At 36.4% G+C, this 15,417-nt stretch overlaps 1 protein-coding gene across 12 annotated transcripts in view; it reads right to left on the bottom strand.

The window, feature by feature from the left end:
* Nucleotides 1–15,417, bottom strand: part of Fbxw11 (F-box and WD repeat domain containing 11) — a 135,908-nt gene that overhangs the window by 35,991 nt on the left and 84,500 nt on the right. For all 12 annotated transcript variants that reach the window (XM_087194840.1, XM_087194843.1, XM_087194847.1 and 9 more), the window contains 2 exons: nt 12,892–13,117; nt 46–232 (listed from right to left, as the gene is read on the bottom strand). In XM_087194840.1, the coding sequence (XP_087050966.1) occupies nt 46–232; nt 12,892–13,117 (413 nt within the window). The remainder of the gene's footprint in view (nt 1–45; nt 233–12,891; nt 13,118–15,417) is intronic.

Here is a 15,417-nt window from a genome sequence, read left to right as displayed (position 1 = left end):
ATGTCAAAGACTTTTTTCAAAGGAATAAGCAACCCAAGTACTTACCACCCTCTTCTTTCTGAAAGTCCTTTCCACAGAGGATCAGTGCGTACCATTCGTTCAATCAGCTTCTTCCAAAGCATTCCTTCTGAGATCACTCGCTGCCATTCTTTGCATACCAGCTCTGCTGCACACAGAGATCTGGCATCCAGGTAGGAAAGAATGTTTTCTGCTATGTGATCTAAACCTTGCTCTACAAAACATAAAAGGGAATGAAGGAATGGACAGGGAGGTAGAAATGTGTAACCATTATTTCCTTAAAGATAAGAAAAATAAATTCTGAACCAGCTAAAATACTTCAGCAACATCAAAAGGCCTACCGATATACAAATGCACATGTACTGTGTACAGATTTATACACTTCATTTTGTTTTGTTTTGTTTGTTTTTTGCAGTACTGGGGATCAAACTCGGGACCTTGAGCTTGCTAGACAGGTGTGGTGCCACTGAGCTAAATCCCCAGCCCTTTGATTTTTTTATTATAAAACAACTGATAGTAACTGTTCTCTGCATAAAAGCTGACCCTGGAAAGTTCTGTATTTGTCATATTATAATAAAAGATTTATTTTCATTTTCTTTTACATAATTCTTACAAAATGTCTATGGGATGTCTCCCTCAATTTTACAGATGAGGTATGAAGAGGCTTTACTCAGTGGTGAAGCAAGAGTAGCACTCAAGATTTCCTGCTAATAAATTTGTGCACATTCTCCTTATTTACTGACCATATCCACCAGTCCATGCCCTCTGTGTCTCCCTATGAGCTAAGAAAATCAAAAAGGTCAAAGTGACCCAACTTTAAAAATGTTATGAAAAGTTAAATGCAAGCCAAAGTTAAAATTGGTTGTGTTCAGATGTAATTCTGTCAATCTTTTTATCTTCTTGTGCATATCCACTTTATGTTCCTGAACTGATGCTAAGAACCCTCAAAAGCAATGGCTACATGTTTACCAGTTTTGGAGCACTGGAAATTATGGGGTTCAACAGCCCACATAATTCAAGGGTCCTCACACAGATAATCATTCAAGATGAGCCTCTGCCTGACATTTACATAGAAAAAAGATAACTACTGGCATCACTGTGCTACCTATCAACTCCCTTTCAGTAGTTCTAGGAGTGACCAATGTAACTACACAAAATGAAGCCCCTCTGCAAGTCTGTTCTGTTTAGAGATGAAAACACAGAACATATAGTCAGAAAATCCCAATTTTATATTGCAGGTTCACTACCTATTAGTTCTTACTATTTCTATAACATAAAACAAATACCAAAATGTCCCTTTGCCTTGATTTTCTACCATACAAAATGGTAATCACCAGTAACAACTGCCCATTCTCACATTAGGAAGAATCAGTAAGAAGCAAATTAAACAAACTTATGAAAAGATTTTAAAGACAATAAAGCACTCTACTAGGTTAATGTTTGTTCTTTTTCAAAATAAAGAGAAGAGGCAGAGTAATTTTAAGCTTAGTGATAAAGACCAAGATGTAAATCGTTAAGCTTTCCTCCTCTGTATAAAATAGGGGCAAAAATCTCTGCTTTATTTTGAAAATATCAAAATGAAATGATGTAAACAAATCCTTTACAACCAAGCACACACCTGTCAAGTGAAGTACTCAGGAAGCTGACATTGGAGGATCTTAAGTTTGAGGTGAGTGTGGGCAACTTAAGCCAGGCTCTTTCCCAAAATATAAACAAACAAACAGGCCTGGTATGGCTCAGTAACACAGTATTTGTTAAGCATATGGGACCCTGGGTTTTATTCCCAGCACTGAAGGAACAAACAAAAACTTTACAAAGATTTTTTTGAACTCTCAGACGAACTGTGGTTACACTGTTGATTGTGGTATCCAGATCTTTCATGTACAAACTCTCCTACTCTGGATTACATCTAATATCTAATGATAACAAAGACTTCACTGGGACCACTATCTTTTCTTAATCTCATTATTATATTATAGCTAATACAGTCGGAGACTGAACTGCCTTTACCTAATAGCCACAGTAGACTCCTAGGCTGGCAATGAGTTAATCCAAAGCCTCTCCCTCAAAATCATCTATTAAAACAATTCCCCCCAATTGTGAACGTGTGCGGCCAGTTGGAAAGGTAGGGGGTAACTTCATGCAGGAGTTTATATTTATCCTTACTATAATTTACCTTCAAAGCTCTATCTGACCTATTCATTTCAGCCTCTAGAATTCTGATTTTCTTTTTCATACCAGGGATTGAACTCAGGACCTTGTGCTTGCGAGGCAGGCGGCGGCACCACTGAGCTAAATCTCGGGTAGAATTCTGATTTTCATCATGTACCAGATCTGCAGATGGGCCAATGTAGAAAGTCTTTATTCCAAGTTGTGGACAAACATGTTAAATGGATCAGAACCAAGGACAGCACCCATGACACTAGCTATTTCCCTCTAGGCTATCACTGATGCAATCATTAATGACACCAACATTCAGCCACCAAGCTCAGTAACCTTCTGGATATTACTGTTCAGTTCACATCTCTCTATTCAGACCTCGAGAACATCTGGGGAAACTGTACCATGAAGATACTACCACCTTTCTATCATTCATTCTTCTTTTGACCTATGCTACTACTTTCCAGTCTGCTAAACTTATCCAAAAATGAAATATGGATATGGTATGGTAACCCTCTGTGTTCCCTTGCTGATGCTGACTACATTTACAATTTTTCATTTCCATGTCGGCACCAGTTGCTTTGTACTCCTTTTTAACATATAAAATCCATGTTCGTTACAGAAAAATTGATAAAATGCATATAAGCAAAACAAACAGAAAATGTACCCCTAACTAAGCCCTATCTCCAAAAGATAAAAAATTTTATACAATATCTTGTATATACTCTTCTAGGTTTATACAACTCTACATGATCTTTCCAGATACTGATTAACCTTTGAAATTGAAAATTCTGTTAGAATATAACATCATATTTAACAGCTAATATCCCCCAAATATACCTCTCCAGTTGTACAAGCTGTACAGAGTACACCTGTGCTCAATAGCTCTGCACATTGGTTTTCAATTCCCAGTGTTCCATAATTCTGAAAATCACAACCATAGGACTTACTCTCCTAGAAAACAATGTATTTAGGCCAATTTATTTACAGGATTTCTAAATATATTCACATCTTTTGACTATAACTTTCCTACATTTTCTTGTTTTAAGGTCATTATACTTAGTGAAGAAAGAAAAAAGTCAAATGAGAGCTAAGTTAAATCAAAATACTGTACACCGTTTGCTTCCACTATAGTATCTATTCCAAGCATATTATCCCTTCATTCTTTGTAACTTTCCTTCAAATAATTGACTATTTTGTCTTTAACTCTCTTGGATTACTTAAACATTTTGGCCAATTTTACATTATTTGGGGTTTGAGCATGATACCATGCTCAAAGGCACAGGCCACCTTTCTGTGAATTTCCATGATCTTGAGTCCCTTTCTTCTCCTATGTTTAATTAAAATCCATGGATTATCACATATGCCTCTCCTTCCCTCTGGTTGACAAAATAATTGTAACAGGATTACAAATTTCAGACTATCTCAGCTCTGTTTAATCATATTTTCTTTTAGAGTCTCTACACAGGCTAACAGACTTAGCTCTTCTATGGGTTTTTCTAATTCTTGGATACGTGACTGACTTCCTTTTGAAGTTTCTATTCATGATGTTAAAACATAGTCACTTTTTAAGTTATTACTTCCACAACACTAGCAGATCTTTCTAATTGGTTATAAACACACCCCTAACCAGTCCCCTCTTGAATCTGCTGCCCTGAGAGATGAAGCAAACAGCAAGACAAGAATGCATTAGACAGTTGACTTTTCACATCTCAGGGGCTGCAACAACCCTATCATCTGTATGTGAACTGGGAAAGCAACATCCAATCCTTCCACTTGACTGGATTCTCACAGTGTGGACCATAAACAGGAAAAGCCTGTGTGACTGTTTCTGAAATCATGTGGGGCTACTGATCTTCAAAACAACAGCAACAAAAACAGATCCTCCAGACCTTCTGAATTACAATCCCTAGATGACAAGGCCTAGGAATCTGCACTTTTAGGAAGTGCCACCAGCTAACTGTGACATGTTAGGAACTGTTTTTTTAGAGCAATGACATCTCTTCTAGTCCTCTTGGATCTCTCTGCTCTGTCCCCTAGGTGCTCCCAACTAAACTTTTTGCAAAAATAAATCCTTTACTAACACATACTTCCTCTTGTTTCAAATACCTTCAGGCCAATTAAACATCTCAGTGATATCTACAGGTTAGATGTGTTTCCTTTGGTTACTACTTTACATTCACTTCACCATTCAAGCATGCAGCATGGTTTAGTCTTGTGTAAAATGCACTGGCTGTGACATCAGATAATCTGGCTTGAATCCTGGTTTTGTCAACTGCCATTTGAATGACCTTAAGCATATCCATTTTCCTTTTTTCTAATTTCAGTCTTCTATAACACAGAAATGATATTAAATGCTTGAAATGAATTGTCTCATATAATCTGAACAATAATCCTTCAAGGTAGATATTTTTAATAATCTCATTTTACAGAGAAGGAATTTCCCAGCCTTGTTGGGAAAGCTGGTAAGTTGTAGCTAAGGAGCTACATACATAGCTTGTACTCAATAAATGTTAGTTTTCTTCTCACGCACCTAAAACCCCCTTGGCTATTATCAATGGTCAAGGAGGCTAAGCAATATTCTTCTATGTTATTTTCTGTAGAGAAAATATTGCACATTTCTTCCAACAAAAAGCTAAACTTTCTCTATCATCTTGGTATAAATCTCATTGTTTTGAGAAGAACTGGGCACACCTCAGAGTAGACACCCCCAGGAACCATGCAGACCTTGGTACTTTCTGGTTACAAGCCTACTCAGGACAAAAAACAAGGTGATCTATTTGCTGAACAAGGTGATCTATTTGCCTGGGCTGAAAAGTGCTTTGAGGTGTTAAAACTAAGCATTTTCCTGAGTCCCCATGTCTGGCTCTCATTATTCTACCATGCTGAGACTCACCCAGCTCCCACCACCACCCCCTTTCCAACGCAACAGGAGGATACATTACAGCCTCACAAAAATGAGGCCATAATACTGCACACACAATGCTGAAGAGGTGCTGCTGGTGTTAATTAGAGCCACCACAGGGAAATCTTGGAAAATTTCAATAATAAATGAAAACAATGAAAAGTCACACATTTCAAAGCTCAATATGTAAATACACTTTATCACAACAAAACTCAAAATGTATGCTGTCAGTTCAATGCCCTTGACTATGGCCAGTTTTAAACAATGGCTTAGATCATGCAATTATAGAAACCTCCATTATTTTAGAAACACATTTCAAAAGCAGCTGCAAAGAAACTTTCCTTCCCACACAACTCTGTTGTCCCTTCCCTCCAAACCCTAGGAACACATCTAGTTATAAAATCTGAAGTTAGAAACTTTTAAAAAGAAAACAATGCAACTATGTGCAGCAGCAGTCTATCAATGAACTACTTTTACTTGGAGTATACCAGCCTATGGATTCAGACAGACATGAAATGAAGAGTCCACAAAGTCACAAAGGTCACAAAGCCCAACATCTTTTTTCATAAAATATCCAGGAAACATAACTTTTAAATTTCAATATCCAATTCTTCATTTATAGAAAGTATACACAGACCTGAATTTTTATATATACCTTGTGTTTTCCAATCCTGCTAAATTCAAATACAAGTTCCAGGGGCTCCTGGAGATTTCTTAATATTTTCTCTGCAGATGATTATTTCATCTACATATAAAGATTTTGCTTCTACTGTGTCAATCCTATTCTAACTGTGTCATTTTATTGTCAGACTATTTTGGTTTGGGCCTATGTTTCAAGGTTTAATGGACAAATGAAGACTAAGCATATCTGCCCTTGTTCCCCACCTTAGGGAGAAAGCATTGTATCTTCTCCATTCATATAAGGTGTTTTTGCTGTAAGTATGGAGTACATGTCTTTGATCTGTTGAGTGGGTTCTGTTCTACTTCCTAGTCTCCTGATAGCTTTTACCATGAACAGCTGTGGAATTTAGTCCAATACTTTTTCTCCAACTAGTGACAGGATCATATGGCTTTTTCCTTTCCTCTGTTCTGGGGGTGGATCTTCCAATGCTGAACCAACACTGCCATTCCTATAATAAAACCACTTTCTACATACTGCCAGATCTGACTTCTAATAGTTTGTTTTGTTAAACAAATTTCTATCTATGTTTATACTTTTTTCTTCTATTATCTTTATCCAGTTTAGGATTAGCACAATGTTGATTTCCTAAAATGAGGGGAGAAGTGTTCCTTTTTTCTGCTTTAAATGTTTGATATAATTTATCAGTTAAATTTTACATGAGCCTGCTGTTGTCATATAGGTAGGTTTTCAAGCTAGGAATATACTTTAATAAGTGCTATTCAAATTTTATATTTCCTCCAGAGTCAGTTTCATTAATTTGTCTTCCAAAGCACTTCTTAGAAGTTGTCAAATTTATTTCAAAAATATTTTTGTAATATGCTTTCTATATCCTTTTAAATTCTGTAAAATCTGTCGTAATGTCTTCTAGATCTTGATATTGTAATTTTAAAAATGTATAATTGATATTGTGTGATATGAAGAAAAGGCCTAAAGGAGTAGGAGAAGTGGGAGAGGTAGGGGAAAGGAAAGAAGGGAAAACAAAAATTATGAGAACAGGAAAAAAAATGGAAACAAAGTCTTTGCAAATAGGGAAGGGTGGAGGGGGTGAAGGGAGGGCAGGGGAAAGGGAATAAGAACCAAGATACATCATGTAAAGGTAGAAGATCCTAATGATGAATGTAACTATATTTTATACCTAAAATGTACCAATAAACTTAATGGGGAAAAAAAATATCCAGGAAATAACAAAGTGGAACATGCACCTATAAGTCAGAATGAATCAATCTCAAAATTAGTGGTTGAATAATTAAAACTTCCTAGCAATAAATCTCAATACCTCTGGAGAGGCAGGTGCTTCCTGACTGTGTGGGCTTTTTAAAACTTTTTAAAAGTTGCATCCTCGGGGCACCCACTAGATACCAGGCATAAGATATATATTGTCTTAATGCTGACAGTTTCCCATGAAATATTATTATTCCCACACAGATAAAGAAATTGAGGCTCCAAAAAGTGAGGTGACATAGCTATCAAATGCAGGGTCCTGGACTCGAACACGGGGCTATCTAAATTGAACACTTGCTCCCTCCACTCTGCTTTGCTGGGTCTTTGGCCTTGTATCCAGCCTATAGCCTGCTAAGGTTCTCTGGCTTTTCCTCTCTTCAGAGACTTTTGATCTAGTCTGCATCACATTTACATCCCATAATGGTTTTTCAGCCTTATTCAAGAAGAAGACAGTGAATAAAAAATCACTAGGACACTAAGTGCTTCAAAATTCTTAATTGCTTAGACACCTCACCAAATGCATCACCTACAAATATCATCCTTTTTGAAGCACAACCTGCCTCTACTTTAAATGGTATAGGTTTTCTCTTTAACAACAGTTCTTACAAACCACAAACAGCCTGCAGAAATTGACATTGCAGACTAAACATTTACTATGATTTTTAGAAAAGCATATCATAATTATCACTTTTTCCACTGAACCAAAAGGAGCCAGAGACCACAAACATTTTCCATTTTTCCTATATTCACAGGTACAATGTTCATAGTAAGCCTTGAAGTGCCAAAACTATAGACAATTTTTATAGAACTAATGGTTTTCACAATCAAAAGAAGTTTAAGTTCTGCCAACTTTAGTAGAGTAAAAGTTCAAACTCAAGAACATCTACAGAAAAAATTAAACACGAACTAGTATAATGGTAAGTTGCTCTATACATTATTAAATCTAAGTACAAACATGAACATAGACCTGTTTCTCCTATAATGCTCTTAAGGCAGGGTCTGTGTTAAGGAACTAACGCCAGTTTGAATCCAAGTCTACTAGACACTAACACAATCAACTTGGCCAGCTTGTCCCAAGCTATTAGAATCATATGTATTAAATATACTGACATATGTATATATGTTCAGATCAAGTCCTGTTAAAACAAATAGCATTTTAACAAAAATATTTCCATACCCTAGCCAACAGTCCATTCATTTCATATAATATTCAATACCACAAAATTCCACTTTAACAGAGATATGGACAATGCCTTAAAATGCTCTGTAATGAAAACTGAATTGTATGCAATTATACTAACCATATTTATATACATAACACATGTTCATCTGTTCTGCCTCTTCTCCAAGGCTGCACACTCCTCAAGAGAAGGAAAGGGGTTGCCTAGAACTATACAGTACTCTGCGCATCAAGAGAACTTCAACAGTGCCACCTTGTGGTTACTCTATAAACTTACACAGGGAGTTTCCTGGCACACTAAACCATTCAGAAAGCAAATTACAGGGAAGAAAATAAAATCAAATCAGCAAGAAAACAAACAATAAACAATTTGTTGGGAGAAATAGAGTCAGATTAACTTAGTAAAAGCACTTATAATGAACAGTAAAATCACTGACTTCAAAAATTCGCCAGTCTTTTCTTGGTGTACGATGCAGTCTAGACACTGCAAATGCAGAAGACCATGTACACACAGCTGCTTTCCAATCACCTGCAACTCTTTCATACATTCAAAAGCATATTCCTTCTCTCTCCATGCCTCCTCCATTTCTCCCTTTGCCCCACAATTAAAAGTGAATTTAACCGAACAGGACTGTAATCCATACATTCAACATTCAGGGCCAATTTAAGGAATTTTCCACAGTAATCTTCACTAGGAGTGATTTTAGTCTCTGAACTAACTTTTAAACAAATGCCTTCCATCACACACATGATCACACAGTAACCAAGATTCATATTTCTGGACATTTCACCTTATTCTTGTAAAATCTACACAATGAGTAACAGGAAGATCCCTTTCAGCAATAAATACTACCATCCTAGAAAGAAAACATTCATATTTTGCTTCTCCAGAGATAACTAATGGAAGAAATGGACAAGTCATGCTACATTTCAACATTAAAAAAAAAAAAAACAGCAGAGTCAAAACTTTTCTAAGCTAACTCTCAAATGTCCTTGCTTAACACTGCCATTGTAGAAAGTAAACTTACAAACTTTGGAAAATGGATTAGAAATTAGAAACTGGCCTGTTAATTTGCAACCCCAGGTCTCAGCCTGAGCCCCAAGTCTGGGATCTGTGTGTTGTGGCAGTACTAAGCACACGGAGTAAGTCACAAGACAGGCTAAAGAATCCACCAGTATGGGCTGGGGATTTAGCTCAGTGGTTTCGCTGCCTGCTGCACAAGCACAAGGACCCAAGTTCGATCCCTGGTACCAAAAAAAAAAAAAAAAAGAAAGAATTCACCAGTAGCTCTGATTCAAGACACGGCTGGTGCAATGGCACTGGTTTATCCTTGGCTATTTCTAGGCCTACCCTGGCAGGGCAGTAGTAAGCAGCACAGTACACCAACCATGTCAGAAGAAAATATTCTCGTCAGCATTTTCTTCAGGAGTAAAATCTCTGTATCTTACCTAACCAAATTTAAAATGAAAATCAAAAACCAGGAAAGAGACAAAAAACACTGAATGATCAAAAATCAAAATCTGTACAATAATATAATGATGGATACACTTGTCCAAATCCATTAAATAAATAACACCAGGAGTGAACCCTAACATGAACAATGCAGTTGGGGGGATGACAACGAGTTAATATAGGTTCACAGACTGTAACAAAATACTCTGCTGCAGGATGCTGACAGTGGAGCAGGCTGTGTATGTGAAAGAATACATGTGGGAAATCTCTGTGCTTTTCATATAATTTTGCTCTGGACCTAAAACTCTTCTTCAAAAAAAGTTTATTTTAAAAAGTAAAAATCAAAGAAAACCTAACCAGGGAAGTGTGGATGTTAGTGTGTACACCCATGTCTATGTATGCGTGAGAAATGAGGGTGAGGCTGATGAGGGAAGAGGTTGCAGAAACAAGCTTCAAAACATGTAATAAAATAAAAATCCTGAAGAAAATAGGAATAGGTCTTTATCTCCACCTGATAAAAGCGATCTGTGACAAACCCATGGCCAACATCATACTAAACAGGGAAAAGCTGAAAGCTTTCCCTCCGTTATCAGAAACAAGACAGGATGTCCACTATCACCACTTCTCTTCCATATAGTTCAACATTAAGTAGAGCAATTAGACAAAGAATGAAATAAAAGGAATAAAAGGAATATGGATGGAAAAGAAGAAGTTAAATTATCCCTATTTGCAGATATCATGATTCTCTACTAAGACCCCAAAATCTCCACCAAAAGACTCCCAGAACTAATAACCAAATTCAGTAGCATAGAAGGATACAAAGTCAACACTCAAAAATCAATACCATTCCTGTACATCAATAACAAACTCAGCAAGAGGGAAATTAAGGAAATAATACCTTTCACAATAGCATCAAGAAAAATTAAACATAAGAATTAACCTAACCAAAGAAGTGAGAGACCTCTACAAAGAAAACTATAGTACTCTGAAAAAGGAGATTGAAGAGGACATCAGAAAATAGAAAGATACCCCCATTCTTGGATAAACAGAACCAATATGATAAAAATGGACACATTTCCAAAACTGTTATATAGATTTAGTGTAATACCTATCAAAATAGCAACAGCAATTCTTACAGAAGTGGAGAAAGCAATCCTAAAATTCACATGGAACCAGAAGAGACCCAGAACAGCAAAAGGAATTCTGGGCAACAAGGGGAAAGCAGGGGGCATCATGATCCTGGACTTCAAGTTATACTCCAAAGCTACAGGGATAAAAACAGTATAGTATTGGCAAAAAAAAAAAAAAAAAAGCACACTTGTGGATCACTGGAACAGAACAGATGCAGAAACAATTCCAGACATATTCAGCTACCTTATCTTTGACAAAGGGGTCAAATCCTTTCACTTGAGAAAAGATAGCTTCTTTAACAAATGGTGCTGGGAAAACCAGCTATTCACATGCCAACGATTGAACCAAGACTCATTTTTCTCACTATGCACTAAATTAAAATCAAAATGGACCAAAGATCTAAGTATTCAGAAACACTTAATCTGCTGGAAGTCAAAATAGGTAAAACTCTTGAAAGCATAGGTGTAACCAAAGACTTTTTGAACAAAAACCCAGTTGTACAAGAAATAATACAAAGAACCAAAAAATAGGATCACATCAAATTAAAAAGCTTCTGGGTCAGGGATTTAGCTCAGTGGTTCCACTACCTGCCTCGCAAGCGGAAGATCCTGAGTTCGTTCCCCGGTACCAAGAAAAAAAAAAAGCTTCTGCACGCCAAAGAAAACCACCAACAGCATGAAGAGACAACCCACAGAATGGGAAAAAATTTTTGTCAGCTACTGAGACTCCATCTCATTCCAGAAAGGATGGCTGTCATCAAGAAATCAACCAATAACACATGCTGATGCGGCTGTGGGAAAAAAAGGAACCTTTCTTCATTGTCAGTAGAAGTGTAAACTGATACAAACACTACAAAAATCAGTATGGAGATTCCTCAAAAAAATGAAAACTAAAAATTCCATTTGACCCAGCTATTCCCCGTCAAAGTATTTTCCCAAAAAACATCATATTGCAGTGATGCATGTATACCCATGTTTATAGTGGTGCAATTCATAACACCTAAATCTTGGAAACAGACTGTATGTCCATCAACAGATGAATGGATAAAAAAAGTACGGTATTAGCCAGGCGTGGTGGCACATGCCTGTAATCCCACCACTTGGGAGGCTGAAGCAAGAGGATCGCTGCAAGTTCGAGGCCAGCCTGGGCTACATAGTGAGTTCACGGCCAGCCTGCATGACAAAGTGAGACCTTGTCTCAAAAAAAAAAAAGTGTGGTATTTACACACAATCCAGTCCTACTCTGCCATAAAGAAGGACAAACTTGAGTCACTTATAGGAAAATGGATGCACCTTGAGAACGTAATGTTAAGTGAACTGAATCAGACACACACACAGCTTAAATATCACATGGTTTCTCTTATATGAGAAAATGCTATATAAATAAAGTACAAAATAAAAGACAGATAATAAGAAAAGAGAGAGACAGGAAAAAATGTTGTGATCCAACATGAACAATGTATCTAAAAGTGTACCTTGATTTAGTATAATTGTCTTGTGTCTTTTATGTTTTTTGGCCTATTAGTCTGGCTATTGATAATTAACTTTATAATGACTTATAAGATAAACAGATGGATCTGATGCTGGCAAAATAAATGCTAGAAGGAAGAGGAAAACAAAAAATTGAGATGTGGTATATACATGTACCAATTCCCTACAATGGATGTAATCATTATATACTACAAACATACTAATAAAAAGATTGTTTTTAATGTAACAAAGACACACTACCAGTTTTCTCAATGTGTTTTTGGTTTGTTCTTGTTTGCAGTACTGAAGTTTGAAATTAGAACTTTGTGCATGCCCCATATATTTTTTAAATTTCATATAAAGGCAAAGTACAGGCATTATATGTAAACTACATCACACTAAAAAGTATCACTTAAAAAAAAAAAACTAAATGAAGTAATAGTACTGACCAATAATTAACACTTAATCATATGAATGGCCTATATTTCCTAGGTAGATGCTAAATTATAATTCCTCAAGTGCTATACTGTACATTGAAAATACAATGTCCCAAAGAAATACTGTTTCACACAGTATTCATTCATACATTTCATAAAGATCCATTCAGTCCCACCTAGGTCCCTGGGCTGGGTACTTCTCCACTGCTCGGCTGTTTAAGAGAAGAGCAGTTACCTGGTAACGCAGTGATAAAGTCCCGCTGCAACATGGGCTTCAGGTAAGAGTTAATATGTCCATGCTGGTAATGACACATTCGTGAAATAAGATGCTCCACAAATTCCACTTGATCTGATTCAGACCACTGGTCAAAATATTTAATACACAAGTCCTTTTCTTTTTGATAGTTTCCTTCTGATGGCCTCTTTCTGGAGACAATCACAGATGATGTTCCATTACTTATCTGTGTTAGAAAGACAAAATAATAGTAATAGTTTGACACAAGAAATAAATTTGTTATTTCATTAGAAACATTGTTCACCCTGTGTATTTAACCTTAAAATGACAGTTTTACCCTAAAGTCAAACTCATCTCTTTATCAATGCATTCTTAAGTAACTAAAAATGTATTCATGGTCCAACTCCTCAAATTAGTCACTACAGTAAACACTGGAGCTATAGCTATTTCTAAAGCTAAATGGTATCTTAAATCATCATTCTCCAATGCTTATTCCAAAGACATATTGTTATTAGATTAATTTTAGAGATAATTGTCTTACGGGAACTGCTCAACTTGGTAAAATGGCAATGGACTATTAACAGTATGGTTTACTTCCTCAAAGTTAAAAGTTAATGATGTGTACAGTAGTCCCTTTAGGGATACATTCCAAGTCCCCTAATGAATGCCTGAAACCATGAATAGTACCAAATTCTACATAAACTATGCTTTTCCTATACATTTATGATAATGATAAAGCTTAATTTACAAATTAGGCATGGCAAGAGATTAATAACAATAACTAGGGTGCCGGAGATTTAGCTCAATGGTGCCACCAACTGCCTTGCAAGCACAAGGTCCTGAGTTCGAACCCCGGTACCAAAACAAACAAACAAACAATAACTAGTAATAACATAGGACAATTATTACAACACACTGTAATAAAAATTATATGAACATGGTCTTTCTCCTCTCTGAAATTTTCCATTTAATGTTTTCTAACCTCAGGTAACTGAAACTGTGGTATTACTGTACATCTACACTAGTGGTTCTCACTTGAGCTTGCATCGGAGTAACAGAGGGCTCATTAACACATACGCTGCTGGGTCCCCCCCACAGAGGTTCTGATTCTAAGTGTCTGCAGTACAGCTGAGAATCTACATCTCTAATAAATTCTAGATGATATGACAACACTGGTCGAGATTGCACATTAGGTACCATACTTTGAGAACACTGGGTCTAACAAAGAAAAGAAGTAGTTTTTATGTTAAAACCTAAAGTAATTTGATCTACACAAAACTCCATTTTACCTGGCAGTTTCGATCCCCTCCATATTTTTCCAAGGTTACTAAATAAACTGCTCACAAAACAGTTTAGGCTTTCTCTCCCTGCTCTTAACCACCTTCTCACATATACCTAAAAATCTGTTGGATAATCCAGATACCTAAAACAAAGCATTCCTCATCAAATCTACTTACACGCCCTTGTATAACATCATATTTAAAAAACCAAAAAACTACAGGACTAAGTAGTAGCTCATTGGTGGCTAGCACTGTGTGAGGCTCTGGGTTCAAACCCCAGCAGAAGAGAAGTGAGGAGGGGAGGAAAAGGGACAGGGGAGGGTGAGAGAGGTGGGAAGGCCAAAGAAAAGAAAAAAAACAAAAACTACATACAATGCACCTGGACAATAGCATGGAAAAATAAACTGAATCCCTAGTCTCAAACCACAGTACTACTGGTGTTACAAGGCTCAGTAACTTTCCCGTTTTAAAACAAAATAATCTCAATACTGTACTTTTGCCAAACATTTGCCATCACTTCTCTGATAGCCTCGTGTATAATACCAGAAGGAATAACATACAGTAGAAGAGAATTTTAAGAAGTAAAGAGTTGAATTACAAATGTCTATTCCATTAGGAATTTAGCAGTCAAAGAACCAAGAGCTTTTGTTACCAGTATGTTCCCTAACTTAAAGTAGATTGAACCCATCTCAGAAAGACATCCTTTGTAAATATCAAAAGGAGTCTTTGACCTTCCTGGATGAAATCTTATAAGTTTCATATCTGAAGTAAGTATTTAAGTTCACATTCAGAGGTAAGGTCACAAGGCATGTGTCTCCCAACCAAGTGTTCATGAATGTTTTTCGTCTTTTTAACTAGAGTAAGGCAGAACTCACCAGATAAGGTACCACCAGGGGGCAGTATTAAACAGGGATTTTTATATTTTACTTGCCTAACCCAAAAACTAGAGTTCAAAACACAGAACAAGTGAAATTCTTTGTTTATGATGAATATCAGAGGTATAAAAAGAGGCTACTGTGCCGCTTTTAAACATAATGATATCTACCACAATATTATAACTGAGACAAATTAGAAATAATAATTACAACAGTTAGTTAAAGCAAATTATAACACATCTACATAGAAGAGCTATAATGTAGCCATTAAAATGTGGTTTATAAAGTAAGACTGTAGTAAGAGAACATGCTTAAAAATTATATTAAGGAACAAAAGGCAAGAACCAGAATTTCATATAGCACTATGATCA

This window comes from Heterocephalus glaber, unplaced genomic scaffold (genome assembly GCF_053883595.1).
Source record: "Heterocephalus glaber isolate CG9 unplaced genomic scaffold, H.glaber_assembly_v1.0 deba00001606, whole genome shotgun sequence".
Classification (NCBI taxonomy): domain Eukaryota; kingdom Metazoa; phylum Chordata; class Mammalia; order Rodentia; family Bathyergidae; genus Heterocephalus; species Heterocephalus glaber.
Note: the sequence above shows the minus strand (reverse complement) of the source record. Positions and strands in the feature narration are given on the sequence as shown.